This window comes from Clarias gariepinus, chromosome 6 (assembly GCF_024256425.1).
Source record: "Clarias gariepinus isolate MV-2021 ecotype Netherlands chromosome 6, CGAR_prim_01v2, whole genome shotgun sequence".
Taxonomy (NCBI): domain Eukaryota; kingdom Metazoa; phylum Chordata; class Actinopteri; order Siluriformes; family Clariidae; genus Clarias; species Clarias gariepinus.
Genome location: NC_071105.1, coordinates 166,080 through 187,043, shown reverse-complemented (window position 1 = coordinate 187,043; position 20,964 = coordinate 166,080). Strand labels below are relative to the sequence as shown.

Below are 20,964 nucleotides of genomic sequence, written 5' to 3'. Positions count from 1 at the left end.
ATGAACTGATCTTAGGAGCTCCGCGCACAGATAAGGCTCATCTGGTCTCAGTCTCAGAGGCTCCACCCACTCCATTTAGTCTCGGTAACTGATTCCTAAAAATGAAGCTGTGTGTGTGTGCGTGTGTGTTTGTGTGTATGTGTTTGTAGGAGTACATAGCGAAGCAGTTCCGCTTCATGCAGAAGCAGATCGGTTATGATGTGTTGGCCGAGGACACCATCACTGCTCTGCTGCACAACAACCGCAAACTGCTGGAGAAACACATCACAGCAGCTGAGATCGACACCTTCGTCAGTCTGGTCCGCAAGAACAGAGAGCCCCGGTGTGTGTGTGTGTGTGTGTGTGTGTGTGTGAGATCACTGCAGTAACTGTGACCTGTGTTAAGTGTAAATCTGTGTGTTCAGGTTCCTGGATTATTTATCGGATCTATGTGTATCGATGAACAAGTCGATTCCTGTGACGCAGGAACTCATCTGTAACGCGGTGCTGGACCCGGCGAACTCGGACATCCTGATCGAGACTAAGTACTACTTGCTGACCAGATCTGACCAGATCTCCTGAGACATACATTACATTAAACACTGCACATTATTACTAATTATTGTGTTTATTTAGTATCTGCCATCCTGTAAAGGTTTAACTGTGGCATGCTGGTTATTCTCAACTGTCAATCCCTTCTGTTTCAGAAGGGGTTCATTTTCCATTTTATTATTACTGGAGTATCATCGGGATTTTAGTCAAAATCCATCACGTCTGTAATAGTAACAGGCCGCGTGTGTATTTGTTTGGGGGCTTTAACCACATACCTTAGCTGTTGATGGGGAGAAATTCTTGATGGTTCTTGATCTCTCAGCTTCGTGACATCACATGCCTTAATCTCCTACAAAATGGCTCTGATTAGCTGTGAAATATTCCGAGGTGTTTTCAACTCCCCTATGACCTGTATGTCTAAAAGCATTTACTTTTTTTTACTTAAGGAGCATCTACAACACCTCACGATTTGATATTCAATTCAATTCAATTTTATTTGTATAGCGCTTTTAGCAATTTTCATTGCCGCAAAGTAGCTTTACACAATCAAAAGAATTATTTAAGTTTGTATGAAATGTGAATTTGTATGAATCAAAATGGTCAGTTTGTCCCTGGTGAGCAAGCCGAGGGCGACAGTGGCAAGGAAAAACTCCCTGAGATGGTAATAGGAAGAAACCTTGAGAGGAACCAGACTCAACAGGGAACCCATCCTCATCTGGGTGAAACAGAAAGCAGTAAATGATCTGCATTTATGCAGTGTGTTAGGTGGCAGGTAGTTCAGCTATAATAGCTGATGTTAATTGATGTTAATATGGAGTCCAGGTAGTTATTGAAGAACCAGGTAGACTTGAATGAAGTTTCAGTCCTGAACTATCGAACTGTCAAGTCCCCAGAGAAACAGTTGACACCAGTCAAGGCCAGAACCATTTTCTAGGTAGAGAGAATCATCCCCAGACACCAGACGCATCCCAGAGAGACACACGGGGCATCCATGTGACAAGATCTCCAACCAGAAGCGGGGCACCAGGATGGGTCAGACAGGTCCGGAGGGCAGAGGGAGTCTGGAACACTGGCAGCTCGGGAACGACATGTGTAGCTCGACAGAAAGAGAGAAAGAGTGAAAGGGGGAGACAGGAGGAGAGAGGAAAGAGAAAGAGGGGGGGAAAGAAAAGAAGAGGAGAGATGGCAGTTAGGTATGGTCACAGTCACACAATGTATAATGTGAATGTATATTAACTGTAGAGTGCAAGCAGAGACTCCGGCAGGACTAACTATGACATCATAACTAAAAGGGAGAGCCAGAAGGAAACACAAACATGAGGGCTTCCTAAGATGTAAAGCAAACAGTCACCTCACAGCAAACCTGAGTGATCACTGAGGGCCTGTCCACACGGAGACGCGTTTCGCTGTATACGTATAAATTTTTTATCGTATTGGCGTTTCGTCCACACGGATCCGGCGTTTTAGGAGACTGAAACCGCTATTTTTTGAAACCGGGTCCCAAAGTGGATAAATCTGAAAACGACACCCTTGCGTCTTTGTGTGTACGGCCAATCCGTATATTTTGTGAAACGATGATGTCGTCACATCACGTGTCGGCTGCGTCACACGTAACAGCAACAACAATAATGGCGGACTACATGACTGTGTTCGTGTTGCTACAAAGCCTACTAGCTTTATTACAGCAATATCTATTGCTTCCATGCAACTGTTATGAGCAACAAGCGATAATGGACAACACCATCTTGGTTCGTATACAGCGCACAAGGTTATGCACGTGCTCAAAGTCTTCTTCTCTGTGTATAGTGTATCTCTATGGCAGAATTACAGCGCCCCATACTGGTCTGGCATATATACTACACCGTTTTCAGTGGTTTCGTGTGTACGCAGATATTTACATTTACATTTGGGCATTTGGCAGACGCTCTTATCCAGAGCGACTTACATTTTTATCTCATTACACATCTGAGCAGTTGAGGGTTAAGGGCCGCGCTCAAGGGCCCAACAGTGGCAGCTTGGTGGTTGTGGGGTTTGAACGTGGGATCTTCCGAACCGTAGTCCAATGCCTTAACCACTGAGCTACCCCTGGCCGATATTTCTTGAGACAACGCCTTGTTTACGCAAAAAAATGATCAGATAGGAAACACACCGGCTTCGTGTGGACGGAGTCTGACACAGACTGCTTTATATGTCAAAAGATTTTAAAATTGATGTGAAATTTCACAGGGAGCCAATGAAGTGAAGATAAGATTGGGGTGATTTGCTCGTATCTTCTGTTCTAGTGAGGACTCTCGCTGCTGCATTCTGGACTAGCTGAAGCTTATTTTTGCACCTAGCTGAACAACCAGACAGTAAGGCATTACAATAGTCCAACCTAGAGGTGATAAAAGCATGAACTAGTTTTTCGGCATCGTTTAGCGACAATATATTTCTTACCTTGGCAATATTTCTGAGGTGAAAGAATGCTATCCTGGTAATATTATCTACATGAGCTTCAAATGAAAGGCTTGAATCTATAATCACACCAAGGTCTTTCATTGTTGCATTTGATGGAACAGAAAGGCCATCTAAAGTTACGGTGTGATCTAACATTTTTTACTCCTAGCTGTATGCGGTCCTATGACTAGAACTTCTGTCTTATCCGGATTTAGCAGAAGGAAGTTAATTAGCATCCAATTTCTTATGTCTTGCACACATTGCTCAATTTTAGTAAGCTGGTTTTTCTCATCAGGTTTTGCTGAGACATATAACTGTGGGTCGTCAGCATAACAATGAAAACTAATACCATGCTTACGGATTATGTTGCCCAGAGGAAGCACGTAAAGGGAAAAAAGCAGTGGACTCTCCACTAGAGAACATGCAGAATAATCACCATTTAAGTCTACATACTGATAACGATGGGTCAGATAGGATCTGAGCCAGGAGAGGGCTGTACCCTTAATTCCTACTACATTTTCTAATCTGTGAAGAAGAATAGCGTGATCAACAGTGTCAAAAGCTGCACTGAGGTCAAGTAATACAAGCATAGTTACACAACCCTGATCAGAGGCCAATAGAATGTCATTTACTACTTTAACGAGTGCTGTCTCTGTACTGTGATGAGGCCTAAATCCTGACTGATACAGTTCATGCATGCCATTTCTATGTATATATGAGCATAGCTGCTCCGCTACTATCTTTTCCAGGATCTTAGAGATAAAGGGGAGGTTTGATATTGGTCTGTAACTGGACAGCTGACAGGGGTCGAGGTCAGGTTTCTTAATTATTGGTTTGATAACTGCTAATTTAAATGATTTTGGAACATAACCAATGCTGAGTGAAGAATTAATTATTCTCAACAGGGGTTCTGTTATTGCTGGTTTCTGTTTAAGAAAATGAGTCGGTACAGGATCTAATATACAGGTTGATGAATTTGCAATTAGCGGGATCGACTAAGCTGACTTAATATAGTTAAATACACTTATGTTACTATAAAGAATTTCAAATGAATAAAATTTGTGTCCGTGTTTTTGTACAATAGTCAAATTATCATTGTGAATAACTGCGACGCCTCCTCCTTTACCAGTTACCTGAGGCTGGTGTATGTAGCTGTATCCAGGAGGACTAGCTTCATTTAGAGCTACATACTCGTCCTGTTTAATCCAGGTTTCTTTTAAACAGAGTATATCAAACTCCTGATCTTTGATAATTTTATTAAGTATAACTGCTTTAGATGCGTTAAGTCCTAGCGTCAGATCAGAGGTGCCGGCTGCGCATTCAGTATGTATGTGAGTTTGTGGTCTTTATGTTAATTAAATTACTAAAACAGACTTTCTGAGTCTTTCTAAATTTGTTTTTAGCTCGGGGAACAGACACAGTCTCAATATGATGAACCCTGTGTGACGACTCTATGCAGCTAGCAGACGGTTGGTTTAGCCTGTCTGTCTGCTCCCTGGCCTGGGCTCTGGATTGTCACCGATTAACTAGGCCTCTTCTGAGACTATGAGCTATACTACAAGAAATGAGAGCAGCACCTTTCCGAGTGGGATGGACACCGTCCCGCCCTAACAGGCCAGTTTTGCCCTCAAAGGTCTTCCAATTATCTATGAAGCCCACGTTGTTTTTTGGAGCACCATCTGGACATCCAGCGGTTCAGCAACCATAACCTGCTGTAAGCTATGTCGCCACGTCTCATTGGGATGGGACCAGAGCATATTACTTCATCGGACATCGCCTTCGCTAATTTAAACACCTCTATAAAGTTATTCTTACTAACCTCTGACTGACGAAGGCGTATATCATTAGCTCCAGCATCTACCACTATCTTGGAGAACCTGTACTGTCCTAGAACATGCTATGTCCGGTGCTCTGGCTCCCGGGATACACCTAACCACTGCTGCTGGCGCCCCCAAAGGCCTAGCTAATTTCACGTGTGTCATTATAGAGTCTCCTATAACCAGAGCTCTTTCAGGTTTCTCAGCGGGTGTATCACTGAGGAGAACAAACCTGTTGGATATGTGATGCGCAGAAGAGGTGTTTTCCGGTAGGCTAGCTTTTGTCTCTGCTAGCCAGCTAACTAGGCCTCTTAGTTAGCTAGTTTAGCTTCTCTGTTAATTTATGTTGTAAGTTTATGTTGCATGTAGCACCTTGGTCCTGGAGAAACGTTTCGTTTCACTGTGTACTAACTGTATATGGTTGAAGTAACAATAAAGCCGACTTGAACTTGAACTAGCCTTAGCGTTAGCTTTGGCTGAACGAGTATGCCGCCGAGTCGTCACCCACTCGCCCCGCTGTGAGGGCTCTAATGCCGGAGTCGGGGGCTGGTTATCTACGCCAGTGGCACCCAGACTGTCCGCTACGGGAATAACGCTGCTCTCACACTCTCTAACCCTCTCTAAAGTCTGGATGTGCTTCTCTAACGCTGATATCTTCTCCGTCAGAGTGCTCAATAACACACACCTATCACAAATAAAATTACCACTAACGACGGAGGAAGAATGTCTAAACATCCTGCACTCTACACACTGAACAAGCTGAATATTAGACATGATATTGTACCTGAGTCGGAGTTTAGTTTGGACCTGAATTCCGTTTGTTGTTTTTAGACGAAGAAACTTGCGTGTTCTCCAAAAAGCGCAGAAAAAGGCGAAGCCAAATAGTATGAAGATGTAAAAACTAGTTGCTATTAATATTATTATTGTATAAATTAAAAAGGTATGTAATTTAAACGCTGATACAAACGTGAAACTTTCGCGGCAACGATACAAAAACAGGAAGCTACGTCACCAACAGGAACAGTTAAAAGTCCTGACAGCTCTGATATGAATGTCTAAGACTTTTTTCTATCAGTTTATTAGCCTTGCTACGTATTTTTAATAATGGCAGATAATAATAGCTAAAATAATAATTTCAGAGCTGTTCTTTTTGTCCTAATAGTTCACATGTTACCAGCCACCTGGACTCCTGAGTTGGATTGCTCCTTATGAACATCCTTCTTATTAGTAGGAGTTCCCTCATGGTACCCCTACTGCTATTATGGTTATTCTGAAGTGCCAAAACTTTGGCTTCCTCCTTCCCACCGGTAATGGTACGCTATTACTTTTCCAAAGAATATGACCAATGTTTTTTCCAAAATTCCTGTTTTTACAGTTTGAAGCTGGACTGAATTTTTCATGGCCCCCACAAAACTTATAGCAAATTATTTGGCCAGGCCTCTTAAGTGCAATGGAACAGAAAGATCACTTTCTTCGAAGTTATGAGGATACCAAACCAATTTGTCCCCTGACTCCTAACTTAAAAATTTGGTAATTTTGGTAATATTGCGTTGACCAAAAATAATTCACCCCTTCCAAAAATTATGGTAATAAATTTGACAAATGTAAGAAAATATGTATAAATTATAATTATCAGTGTGTGTATGTCTCAGGCTAGTGCTGTCACGATTTGAAGTGGCAGGGACTGTGCTGGGGGAGAGTGCAGAGGAGGAAGAGGAAGATGAGGAGGAGGTGTGGTTGTTCTGGAAGGACAGCAGCGGGGAGGTGAAGAGTAAAAGCATCAGAGAACTTGCTCAGGATGCCAAAGAAGGACATTCTGAGGACCAGGAAGTGATCAGCTATTACAGGTACACTCATGTACTGTATACACACACCTCCCAGAGTGCTTTGCTGCTGCGGGCAGATTGGCATCTGGTCATTCATAAAAATGCACACTGCTACTTGCAATGTTCTTTACATGTTAAAAACTGCATTCACATTATTATGAGTCACAATCCACTAGTGGGTGTTTACTCATGGAGTACGCTAGACCTTACACATTACTGCACAGGCATATTTAGTATTATCTGTATTAGTTTAGGCATGAACGTGTGTGTGTGTGTGTGTGTGTGTATGTGTGTGTGTCAGGTACCAGTTGAACTTGTTTGCTCGAATGTGTCTGGATCGTCAGTACTTGGCCATCAATAAGATCTCGGCTCAACTGGACGTGGATCTGATATTACGCTGCATGTCAGATGAAGATTTGCCCTTTGACCTCCGAGCCTCTTTCTGCCGTATGATGCTGCACATGCACGTGGATCGCGACCCCCAGGAACAGGTCACACCCGTCAAATACGCCCGGCTGTGGTCTGAGATCCCATCTCAAATCTCCATTGATGAGTGAGTAGAGGGTGAAGTCGTGTTCACCAGAGCAGGTGGGTGAAACGCCCCTCGGCAATCAGCACTGTGCTTGTTTTCTCTTTCAGTTACGACAATGACGGGACAACACGTGATGAGGTGAAGGAGAAGTTTTCTCAGACCATGGAGTTTGTAGAGAATTATCTGCGTGACGTTGTGTGCCAGAGCTTCCCCTTTTCAGACAAAGAGAAAAATAAACTTACATTTGAGGTGCATTTCTTTATTTTTATATAAAACATTAATTCACATAATAGACAAGATCACGGCAGCTGATCTGACCTGCTCTTCCTGCTCTTGTGCTGCTCCTCTCAGGTGGTGAACTTGGCGAGGAATCTCATCTACTTTGGCTTCTATAACTTCAGTGACCTGCTTCGGCTGACTAAGATCCTGCTGGCCATTCTGGACTGTGTCCACATCAGCACGTCCTTCTCTGTCAAACTAGATCGAGATCCAGGGAAAGGTCAGACACAGTCTGCCATAATGTGGTTTGACTCTTAACATCTCACTGTTCCCTGAATTTGATCCTGACCTTAAAGGTCCCACACATCCCATTTTTCATTAAATGTTAATATGATCTTTAGGGTCCTAATGAAAAGTTTGTATTATACGTTAATTAAAAATTCAAAAGGATTGTGTAAAAAAAACACTACTTTTACCTGGTAAAAACTAGCTCTGTTCTCAGCAACCTGTTTCAGTACATGCTAATTTAAATGCTCATGACCTCTGCTGAGCCCGCCCCCCCAGTTCTGTGGGGCGTGTCTTCACAACACATGTGGGGTATAGCCACGGGAGTGTAGTCCAGTGCGGGCAATGCTTTGGACTGCATTACTCACAAAGCTTTGCCCACAACGCAGTGCTTTGTGGGTAATGCAGTCCAAACTGGAAAACGCTGGAATATAGAGCCTGAGCCTGTTTTCTTCAGTTGTTTTTGGTTTGATTTAAGTACGGAACCTACGCGGAAGTTTGTAATATCGCCTGACAACGCAGAAATTAAAAGAATGGACATGCATCAACTCGATTTGTCTTTCTCATCACTGCATGGGCATGAATTAACGGGCTGTTACGCTGCCGCGAGCAACAACAACATAAAGCGGAGAAGCTTACAGAGAGAGATACGGACGCGATGTGTTTACTGATGTGTTTACATGACTTCTTAATCTTCGACAGACATCGTTATAAACCATCTAACGTAACAAAGGTAAGCATAATATAGTTTTCCGACTACGTACACAGTTTGCAACTAGACAATCACCTTAATGCATTGTTTATTAAAAACGGGTGATTAGGGATTATATAGAGACGGATGTACATAGAGAAGAAGCTATAACCATGTTGTATGAGAGTATAAGTTAACTTACACTCCGCATTTATCGTGATTATTAGAAAAGGCGATCTGCAAAGAGTCATAGGAAAATAAATTACTCACTGAGCCTCGTGAAGATGAAGCAGGAACACGAAGCGTTAGTACAGATCCGATTTTTAGGAGCAGCTTCCTAGTAAAACCTGCTTTATATTGACCCACGTTTATAAAGCAGTCTGGTAAAAAATGATTAGTGCAAACATAAACGCATTTAGGTAAATCGGCGGGGTTATAAGCTTCAAAAACTAAATTCAGCCACTGCGTCCTCAGCGGCTCAGATATCGGTAGTGAATGACGACTGCTGTGTTTACTATTACACCCAACAACTGTACACAACACTCGCTTAGGCGCTATTTTGCTCCAGCGGCGAAAAACAATGGCCGACAGCTTCTTCTCACTCGGGGCGGGTCTTTGCGAAAACACCAGTGTCAATCAACTAGTGTAGGAGCGGCCTCTGTTGGTGTGGCGTTACATCGACAGGCATTTGCGATTGGTCTGATTTCAGAAAGGGCATGTTATTGTAATAAATGAAAAGAAAACCACTGGGCGGCTCTTTATCATCGTAGAGTGGTTGTGTATGCACTCTCCTAACACACAGTTTAGTCCAAACAGCTTAAAAAAGTGCATGTAGGCCTGTATGACCCCTTTAAAGAGGAGGAGTGTCAGAGCTTAGTTAAGGCAAAATGCAAAATAAATAATTACAAATACTTCTAAGTTGACCATGCAGTAAAAGGTAATCACCGACTAAAAAGAAATCTCAACTCAACTCAACTTTATTTGTATAGCACTTTAACAACATGAATGCCCCAAAGTGCTTCACATAAATAATAAAATAACATAGTAATCTTAATAAAATAAAATAAAAAATAAAAACAAGATAATAATAAAAAATAAAACATTTATAAAATAATAAAAAAGAGGAACATAATTAAAATCACATCACACGCATATCTAAGCAAAACAATATGTAAAATCAACATCACATGTTGGTTTAAATGCCAGAGAAAACATGTGAGTTTTAGGATTGGACTTGATTGGAATGATGTGGCCTCACAAATGGTCAATGGTAAATCATTCCATAATTTGGGAGCCACCACAGAGAACGCCCGATCACCCCTGAGCTTGCATTTGGTCTTGGGTACCATCAGCAAACGTTTATCTGATGATCTGAGAGACCGGGGTGGGACATAGGGCTGGATCAGATCCGAGAGGTAGGGAGGGGCAAGGCCATGTAAACATTTAAACGTGACCAAAATAATTTTTTTATTAATTCAGTGTTGTACCGGGAGTCAATGAAGGGAAGCCAGAACTAGAGAGATATGTTCTCTTTTACACGTAGATGTTAATAGTCGAGCAGCAGAGTTTTGGATTAGCTGTAGCCGATGTAATGCTGTCTGAAAAAACCCAAAATACAGAGCATTACAGTAATCAATGCGAGTGGTGATGAAGGCGTGGATGGCTATTTCGAATAGCCTAAAGGACAAAACAGGTTAAAGTTTTGTCAATTGCCTTAACTGAAAGAAACTGGACCAAACCACAGCACTAATCTTTTTGTCAAATTTAAGGCCATGATCAAATATAATCCTTAAATTCGACGCTGTAGTTTTCACATACTGCTCCAAATCTTCTAAATCCAGAGGTGGAACTTTACCCCTGGCACCAGGACCAAATACCAAAACCTCCACCTATTTATCATTAAAATAAAAAAAAATTGGGCTAACCATGCCTTTATATCATCTAGACATGATAACAGTGCCTTGATGGAGTAGCCTTCCTTCTGTTTTAACGGGAGATAAATTTGACTGTCATCTGCATAGCGGTGAAAGGAGATTTCTCAGGATATAGCTGAGCGGCAACAAATACAACGAGAAAAGAAGGGGTCCAAGGATAGACCCCTGTGGGACCCCATATGTAAGAGGAGCTGATGATGACACAAGATCTCCAAGGCTAACAGAAAAAGTTCTATCAATAAGATAGGACCTAAACCAGTCTAGAGCTGTCCCCCTAATTCCCACCCAGTGTTCTAAGTGTGACAGAAGAATGTCATGGTCTACTATAAGTCTACAAAGGCAGCTGTTAAATCAAACATCAGAAGAATTGCAGAGTTACCAGAATCTGTAATACGATAAATGTCGTTTAAGACTCGTAACAGAGCTGTTTCAGTACTGTGAAGAGCCTTGAAACCAGACTGAAAGACCTTAAGCATTCCATGCTCACCAAGATAACTTATTAGTTGTGTATAAACTACCTTGTACTATCTATCTTGTCTCTGCTAGCCAGCTAACTAGGCCTCTTAGTTAGCTAGTTTAGCTTTTCTGTTAATTTATGTTGTAAGTTTATGTTGCATGTAGCACCTTGGTCCTGGAGGAACGTTGTTTCGTTTAACTATGTACTAACTGTATATGGTTGAAGTGACAATAAAGCCTACTTGAACTTGAACTTGAACCTCCTCCAGAATCTTAGACAGAAATGGTAGGTTCGAGATGGGTCTGTAATTAGACAACACAGACAGATCAAGATTAGGTTTTTTAAACAAAGGCTGCACAACTGCATGTTTAAAATGTATGGGTACCACCCCAGATCCCAAGCTGCTATTTATAATATTTAAGACTATAGGACCTAGAATAAGAGCCAACTCTCCAAAGATGTGGAGGAATGGGATCAGCAGGAGATCCTGCAGGCTTCATAATATTAATAATCTCTAACATAAAGGAAAGAGAGATAGGCTCAAACTGGTTAAAAACAGCAGAGCTAGAGACAGAAATGGAAATACACTCAACAAAAATATAAACTCAACACCTTTGTTTCTGCTCCGATTTTTCATGAGATGGACTTAAAGATCTAAAATTCATTCCAGAAACACAATATTACCATTTCTCTCAAACATTGTTCACAAATCAGTCTAAATGTGTGATAGTGAGCACTTCTGCTTTGTTGAGATAATCCATCCCACCTCACAGGTGTGCCACATCAAGATGCTGATCTGACATCATGAGTAGTACACCTGGTACCGTTGACTGCCCACAATAAAAGGCCACCCTGGAAGTGTAGATGGGTTACATGCAGGAGATGTAATAAGAGCCCTTGTAGAAGAAACCTTATCAATTAAAAACTGGAGAAAGTTTTCACACACTTCATTTGAGCTTTTGAAACTGGCAATTTGGGAACCATTAAGAATTGCATTAAATGACTGAAATAAAATGCGAGGCTTATGACAGTTTGCTAAAATTAACTCAGAGTAATGTTTGGTTTTTGCAGCTTTTACAGTTTTCTGATAAAGATGCCAACTATCTCTCAACGAAATAAAAGACACTTGCAATTTGTCCTTTTTCCATTTGCGTTCCACTTTTCGACACTCACGTCTGACAGCACGAGTCTCGTCGTTAAACCAGGGTTCGGATTTAACTTTGGGGCGCCTGATTTTTAATGAATTTTTAATTCAGGATGTTAATTCAATTCAATTTTATTTGTATAGCGTTTTTAACAATTGGCATTGTCCCAAAGCAGCTTTACACTATTAAAATAATTATTTAAGTCTGTATGGAATGTAAGTGTGCATGAATCAAGATGAGCAGATTGTCCCTGGTGAGCAAGCTGAGGGCGACAGTGGCAAGGAAAAAACCCCCTGAGATGGTAATAGGAAGAAACTAAAATGGGTCAGACCGGTCCAGAGGGCAGAGGGAGTCTGGATCACTGGCAGCTCAGGAAGGACATGTGTAGCTTGACAGAGAGAGGGAAAGAGAGAGAGGGGGGAGAGGGAAGAGAAAGAGCAGGAGAGAGAGCAGAAGAGGAGAGATAACAGTTAGGTATGGTCACAGTCACATGATGTAAATGTATATTTAGTGTAGAGTGCAAGCAGAGACTCCAGCAGGACTAACTATGACATCATAACTAAAAGGGAGAGCCAGAAGGAAACACAGACATGAGGGCTTCCTGCGATGTAAAGCAACCAATCACCTCACCGTCAACAAACCTGAGTGATCAATGAGAAGACAGCATCTAAACATACCAGTTCACCGTAAAACTTAGAGGTTTGATATTGGTCTGTAACTGGACAGCTGACAGGGGTCGAGGTCAGGTTTCTTAATAATCGGTTTAATAACTGCTAATTTAAGAGATTTTGGAACATAACCAATGCTGAGTGAAGAATTAATTATTCTCAACAGGGTTATAACAATAATTCTGTTATTGCTGGTACTATCTGTTTAAGAAAATGTGTCGGTAGTGCTAATGCTAATGCCTTAGTGTTAAAGCCAGCAACAGAAGTGTACTCCGAGATGTCATCCTCACAGCTGATGCGGTTAAAGGCATCAGAGAACTGAGCAGCGGTGGAGGAGTTAAACACGCAACAGCGCCGTGCACGCACACAGGGTTTAACATCATTATTTGGTAGAACAGAGTTAAACAAAACAGGCATATGATCAGAAAATACTCTATCGCAGACTTCACTGTTAGAAATAGGTAATCCATGAGATAAAGCAAGATCAAGGGTGTGCCCCTGCTCCTGTGTGGGGCCAGACACTAACTGCACAAAGCCAAAATCTTTGGCCAGCAGATTCTCAGGGCAACAGACATGAACATTAAAATCACCCACAATAAGGACACGATCATATCTTGGCATCATTTCAGCCAAAAAGTCTGTAACAAGTCAATTAAAAAGTCCTTATTATACTTAGGTGGACGATAAATCACTCCACACAGCACTGTGTGAGAGCGGCCAAGCTCAAATAAGTTCAGCTCAAAGCTGGAAATCTTACCAGTTTTTAAGTTATTTTAAGGTGGATTGTAGAGGTTCTTCAGGACCTTCACTGTGCCTTTACCATCGTGCGGTTTAACCTTCATGTGCACCTTCATGTGTGCATTTACAATTACATGCGCCCTCATATTCACACAGTGACACTGGTCTAGACTTATCTTTAGCTAGCTTTGCTGAGAGAGATACTGCTATTTAAATGTTAATAAGAAGAATTTTCTTTTTCACTTTCTAATTTAAGTGCCACTATTATCAAATATTTTCTTTCATGCAGTGTGTCATGTAGCTGTATGTGAACAGAAACTGTCTGCACTATCTGTGACGCTGACAGTGCACGATAAATGGAGTTTTTGTCTATTAAAAAAAAGAATCGGCTCACATTCGCCTAAACGAGTCGTTAGCAAATCTATTTTTACTCTGTTACGGATCCACGTCACTCCGTAACATATTTGCATAATGTCCGCCCACGTTCTACGTCACGAACAACTTGCCCGCCCACGTTCTACGTCAGGAGCAACTTGCCATCTTACAATTAACGTTACCACACTCTTGTTAATGTGACCGAACATTCATGCCGGGTTCGCTTAAACACTTTGTAATATAAAAAAACAATAAAAACAAGAGCACACAAAATCCTTTTTAACTGTTTATTCTCCACCATTCGGCAAAACTGAACTCTAACACTCGCGAAGTGCGCATACCTATCTACGGCAAGCCCCGAGGGAAAAAATGCAGAAGAGTATGGGCACGGAGCATGCGCACTTCGCATGCACGCAAAGAGTGAGGGAACGGAGCATGAGCACTTTTGCGCATCACACACACACACACACACACACACACACACAAAATGCATGAGAATGGTGGACTAGCGCTGCTGTTATTTGTTTGGACAAGAGAAGGAGAGATTGCTGTGGATCATTTTCTTTCGAAGATTTTTTAACCGGATTATCTTTGACTGGACATATTCCCCGTCATCTGCCTCTCGGGTTAGGGTTAGTTCTCGGGTTACTTCGGACATTTTCCACTCACTCGCACACATACACATACACATTATTATATATAGTTTGTAAATATTGTTTTTATCTTTGTTTGGTTGTGGTGCACCTTTTTTGTTTAGTTTTTTTATAATACACGTTTGCTTTATCTACTTGTTTGTGTTTGTCCTTTTTGCTCACCGCCCTTTTAACGCAACACCGACACAAAGATAAAAGACCTCTCGATTTTTGTAGCCATAGTTAATATAAAATTAGCTGGTTGTTAGACGGTAAAACCGACGCCATCTTTTCTATGTATTGACGGCGCCACCTGATTACCGCGCCATCTGACCAATCACAGCAGTGAGGGCTCACGGAAAGGAGGGGTTTAGACAGACTGAATCTTTAAACTGCTTCACTCGAGTCGTTTACGAATCATTTAGAAATGGGGTAAAATTAAATCTATTTTGGGAGGAAACTAGTGTTTTTGACCTTGCATACATGTAAATGTAAACCTGTTTTTAAATTCAAATTCAAATTTTATTTGTCACATACACAGTCATACACAGTACGATATGCAGTGAAATGCTTATACAACTGCTCGTGACCTAAGAATAAAAGAATATGAATAGGAAATGAAAATATAAATTAAAATAAAGGGTAAGTTTAACTAGGGAAGAATAAAATAAAAATATACAAATAAAAGTTAAAAATAAAATATCTGTACACAAAAATACACAATATAGAAAAATATATGAAGAATATATGAAAAAATGTAAAACAATAAGAGCAGCCGAATAAATGGTAATAAAGGAATGGTTATGTCCATGGTTGTGCAATCCACATCCACATATTAAAGTGACTTGTGCAGTGCAAATATGCTTGTTTTAAGAGACTCATTAAGCAATATTAGCAACCTTAAAAATGGCATAATAGGGGCACTTTAATCTAATGGTGATAACTGAAACTGTGTGTAAATCAGCCATGAATCAGTAAATAATATATGAGATATATAACCTTAATCTAATGTTAAACTTTTGTGTATCTGTGTATGTTTGTATTTGTGTGTGTAGGCAGTAATGTGATGCGCTCCATCCATGGTGTGGGTGAACTGATGACTCAGGTGGTCCTTAGAGGAAGTGGCTTCCTGCCTGCTACAAGCCGGAGTTCTCCTGACCGAGACTCTGTGAAAGCTCAGGCAGAACCTCAGAAACAGGACATACTGGTAATGGACACCAAGCTAAAGATCATTGAGATACTGCAGGTACGTAACACAAACTTAAACCCTAACCCTCCCAACTCTAACTCCTTAACCCCAACTCCAAATCTAACCCTAAATCCTTAACCCTAATTCCTAACCCCCAATCCCTTATCCCCCAAAACTAACCCTAACCCATAACCCAAACTCTAAACCCTAACCCCAAACTTAAACCCTTAATTCCTAACCTAATCCCTAACCCCTTTAATGAGAGTTTGTAACTGAGGCTTCGAGTGCTGGATTTGTGTAAAAACTGCTAGTCCTTTTGGAAGATCAGATCACAACCTAGTTCTTCTCACCCTCACCTACACTTACATCATTCAGAAGCAGCCTGTGACTAAAAGGAATGTGCAAAGGTGGACACAGGATGCTAATGAGACTTCGCAGGGCTGCTTTAAAGCAACACACCCCATGGAGATGACAATGACTTTATGACAGATTACATAGCACAATATATCAACTTCTGTGTGAACAACATTGTCTCTACCAGCACAGTGAGGTGTTTCCCTACTAACAAGCCCTGGATTCCGTAAAAGAGCTACTGAATAGGAAGAAGAGAGCCTTCAGAGATAGGAGCAAAGACCTGCTAAAAAGAGTTCAGAAGGAACTGAAAGTAAAACTGAGTGAGTGCAAAGTTGCATACAGGAGGAAGTTGGAAAATAAGCTTCAGGTGAACAATGTGAGAGATGTGTGGACTGGTATCGTATAAGGAGTATTAAAGGGGTCTTCCAGACACATTTTTTTTTATTAAATGTTAATATGATTCTTTAGGGTCCTAATGAAAAGTTTGTAATATATTTAATTAAAAATTCTCAATGGTTGTGTAAAAAAAATACTACTTTTAACTGGTAAAAACTGCTTTGTTCTCAGCAACCTGTTTTAGTACATGCTCCTTTAAATGCTTATATTCTCTGCTGAGCCTGCCCCCCAGTTCTGTGGGGCGTGTCTTCACAACACAGGTGGGGTATAGCCACGGGAGTGTAGTCCAGTGCGGGCAATGCTTTGTGGGTAATGCAGTCCAAACTTAAAACCCTGGAATATAGAGCCTGAGCCTGTTTTCTTAAAGGGGTCATACAGGCAGTTTTTTAAGCTGTTTGGACTGAACTGTGTGTTTGGAAAATGCGTACACAACCACTCTACGATGATAAAGGCGGCTCTTTATCATCGTAGAGTGGTTGTGTACGCATTTTCCAGTGGTTTTCTTTTCATTTATTACAATAACACGCCCCTTCTGAAATCAGGCCAATCTCAAATGCCTTGCCGTGTGACGCCACACCACAAGAGGTCGTTCCTACACAAGTTGATTGACACTGGTGTTTTAGCAAAGACTCGCCCCGAGTGAGAAGAAGCTGTCGGCCATTGTTTTTTCGCCGCTGGAGCAAAATGGCGCCTAAGCGATTGTTGTGTACAGTTGTTGGGTGTAATAGCGAACACAGCAGTTGTCATTCACTACCTAGGGTTAGTGACCTAGGGTACCTACCTAGTGTTAGGTATCTGAGCCACTGAGGACGCAGTGGCTGAATTTAGTTTTTAAAGCTAACGTCCCCGCTGATTTACCTAAATGCGTTCATGTTTGCGATAATCATTTTTCACCAGACTGCTTTATAAACGCGGGTCAATATAAAGCAGGTTTTACTAGGAAGCTGCTCCTAAAAAATGGATCTGTACTAACGCTTCGTGTTCCTGCTTCATCTTCACCAGGCTCGGTGAGTGTGATTTATTTTACTATGACTCTTTGCAGATCGCCTTTTCTAATAATCACGATGAATGCGGAGTGTAAGTTAACTTATTCTCTCATAGAACATGGTTATGTAGTCTTCTCTATGTACATCCGTCTCTATATAATCCGTAATCACCCGTTTATAATAAACAATGCATTAAGGTGATTGTCTAGTTGCAAACTGTGTACGAGTCGGAAAATTATATTATGCTTACCTTTGTTACGTTAGATGGTTTATAACAATGTCTGTCGAAGATTAAGAAGTCATGTAAACACATCGCGTCTGTATCTCTCTCGGTAAGCTTCTCCTGTTTTTGTTGTTGTTGCTCGCGGCAGCGCAACAGCCCGTTAATTCATGCCCATGCAGTGTATAGAAAGACAAATCGAGTCGATGCATGTCCATTCTTTTAATTACTGCGTTGTCAAGCGATATTACAAACTTCCGCGTAGGTTCTGTACTTAAATCAAACCAAAAACGACTGAAGAAAACAGGCTCGGGCTCTATAATCCAGCGTTTTCCAGTTTGGACTGCATTACCCACAAAGCACTGCGTTGTGGGCAATGCTTTGTGGGTAATGCAGTCCAAAGCATTGTCTGCACTGGACTACACTTCCGTGGCTATACCCCAGCGGCGAAAAACAATGGCCGACAGCTTCTTCTCACTCGGGGCGGGTCTTTGCTAAAACACCAGTGTCAATCAACTAGTGTAGGAGCGGCCTCTTTAGGTGTGGCGTCACATTGCAAGGCATTTGCGATTGGCCTGATTTCAGAAGGGGCATGTTATTTTAATAAATGAAAAGAAAATCACTGGCCCCAGACGCCCCACAGAACTGGGGGGGGCGGGCTCAGCAGAGGTCATGAGCATTTAAATTAGCATGTACTGAAACAGGTTGCTGAGAACAGAGCTAGTTTTTACCAGGTAAAATTAGTGTTTTTTTTACACAATAATTTAGAATTTTTAATTAAAGTATAATACAAACCTTTCATTAGGACCCTAAAGATCATATTAACATTTAATGAAAAATATGATGTGTAGGACCTTTAAGTAGTTTTTGGTTTGATTTAAGTATGGAACCCACCCAGAAGTTTGTAATATCGCCTGACAATGCAGAAATTAAAACAATGGACATGCATCGACTCGATTTGTCTTTCTCATCACCGCATGGGCATGAATTAACGGGTTGTTACGCTGCCGCGAGCAACAACAACAAAAGCGGAGGAGCTTATTGAGAGAGATAAGAAACGATGTGTTTACTGATGTGTTTTCATGACTTCTTAATCTTTGACAGACATTGTTATAAACCATCTAACGTTACAAAGGTAAGCATAATATAGTTTTCCGACTACGTACACAGTTTGCAACTGGACAATCACCTTAATGCATTGTTTATTATAAACGGGCGATTAGGGATTATATAGAGACGGATGTACATTGAGAAGAAGCCATAACCATGTTCTATGAGAGTATAAGTTAACTTACACTTCGCATTCATCGTGATTATTAGAAAAGGCGATCTGCAAAGATTCATAGAAAAAGAAATTACTCACTGAGCCTGGTGAAGATGAAGCAGGAACACGAAGTTAATACTGATCCAATTTTTAGGAGCAGCTTTGTAGCAAAACCTGCTTTATATTGACCCGCGTTTAAAAAGCAGTCTAGTGAAAAATGATTAGCGCAAACATGAACGCATTTAGGTAGATCGGCGGAGACGTTAGCTTCATAAACTAAATTCAGCCACTGTGTCCTCAGCGGCTCAGATGTAGGTAGTGAATGACGACTGCTGTGTTTACTATTACACCCAACAACTGTACACCACATTAGCTTAGGCGGCATTTTGCTCCAGCGGCGAAAAACAATGGCCAACAGCTTCTTCTCACTCGGGGCGGGTCTTTGCTAAAACACCAGTGTCAATCAACTAGTGTAGGAGCGGCCTCTTTTGGTGTGGCGTCACATTGCAAGGCATTTGCGATTGGCCTGATTTCAGAAGGGGCATGTTATTTTAATAAATGAAAAGAAAATCACTGGGCGGCTCTTTATCGTCGTAGAGTGGTTGTGTACACACTCTCCTAACACACAGTTCAGTCCAAACAGCTTAAAAAAGTGCATCTAGGCCTGTATGACCCCTTTTAACAGTTTTAAGACTAAAGATGGACAAACTGAGGGAGACCCTAGCAGAGCCAATGAGCTAAACCTTTTCTTCAGCAGGTTTAGCACAGGATCCCCAGCTGTCCCCTCTGTTATCACCTCTAGCCACACAGACGTCATACTCTCCCAACCCCCCCAGTCTTCACAACTGCTTCCCTCTTACACCTCTCCAGTGACTAATAATAGAACTATGTTATATATAATAGTGACTAACACTGTCCATTTTTCCACACCCTAACAACCACAATAAACTTCACAGCTCCACCCCTATCCCATGCATCTCTTCTACCTTGTCCAAAAACAATGATATGTCCTCTACTCCTACCAACCTCCTCTCTGTTTCAAGAAGTCAGGTGAAAAGGCAGCTAGAGAGACTGAATCAAGACAAGGCTGCAGGTTTAGATATGTGGGATTCTACAGTATCTGTTTAACCTCAGCCTCACTCAGGAGAAGGTTCTCACACTGTGGAAGACATCCTGCATTGTTCCAGTCACAAAAAAGTCCTCTCCATGCACTCTATATGACTATAGACCAGATACCCCCACATCCAATATGAAGTTTTGGAGAGAACACTTACTGGCTCATCTGAGACCTCAAGTTATTACCTTCCTAGATGCCCTGCAGTTTGCCTACCACCCTCAGGTTGGTGTGGATGATGCCATAATTTATCTTCTTCTTTCTCACCTGGATAAAGCAGACAGAACTGTATGGGTCATGTTCTTTGATTTCTCCACTGCTTTTAACACAATTCAGCCTGTACTGCTACAAGATAAGCTTGAGAAGATGCATAGCGAAACCTCCACAACCTCCTGGATCACTAAGTATCTGATGGACAGACCACAGTTTGTGAGGTTGCAGGGATGCATGTTTTAAAAAGTGATCTGTAGTATTGGAGCACCACAGGGGACAGTACTCTCTCCTTTCCTTTTCATGTTATACAGTGGCGTGAAAAACTATTTGCCCCCTTCCTGATTTATTATTCTTTGGCATGTTTGTCACACAAAATGTTTCTGATCATCATACACATTTAACTATTAGTCAAAGATAACACAAGTAGACACAAAATGCAGTTTTTAAATGATGGTTTTTATTATTTAGGGAGAAAAAAAATCCAAACCCACATGGCCCTGTGTGAAAAAGTAATTGCCCCTGAACCTAATAACTGGTTGGGCCACCCTTAGCAGCAATAACTGCAATCAAGCATTTGCGATAACTTGCAACGAGTCTTTTACAGCGCTCTGGAGGAATTTTGGCCCACTTATCTTTGCAGAGTTGTTGTAATTCAGGTTTATTTGAGGGTTTTCTAGCATGAACCGCCTTTTTAAGGTCATGCCACAACATCTCAATAGAAATCAGGTCAGGACTTTGACTAGGCCACTCCAAAGTCTTCATTTTGTTTTTCTTCAGCCATTCAGAGGTGAATTTGCTGGTGTGTTTTGGGTCATTGTCCTGCTGCAGCACCCAAGATCGCTTCAGCTTGAGTTGACGAACAAATGGCTGGACATTCTCCTTCAGGATTTTTTGGCAGACAGTAGAATTCATGGTTCCATCTATCACAGCAAGCCTTCCAGG

The 20,964-nt window shown here is 41.4% G+C and overlaps 1 protein-coding gene across 4 annotated transcripts in view; it reads left to right on the top strand.

Annotated features, from left to right (window-relative positions):
• itpr1a (inositol 1,4,5-trisphosphate receptor, type 1a) overlaps positions 1-20,964 on the top strand; it is a 147,565-nt gene that overhangs the window by 22,832 nt on the left and 103,769 nt on the right. For all 4 annotated transcript variants that reach the window (XM_053498073.1, XM_053498072.1, XM_053498075.1 and 1 more), the window contains 7 exons: positions 150-322; positions 405-524; positions 6,437-6,631; positions 6,912-7,163; positions 7,250-7,391; positions 7,494-7,641; positions 15,342-15,532. In XM_053498073.1, coding sequence (XP_053354048.1) covers positions 150-322; positions 405-524; positions 6,437-6,631; positions 6,912-7,163; positions 7,250-7,391; positions 7,494-7,641; positions 15,342-15,532 — 1,221 coding nt within the window. The remainder of the gene's footprint in view (positions 1-149; positions 323-404; positions 525-6,436; positions 6,632-6,911; positions 7,164-7,249; positions 7,392-7,493; positions 7,642-15,341; positions 15,533-20,964) is intronic.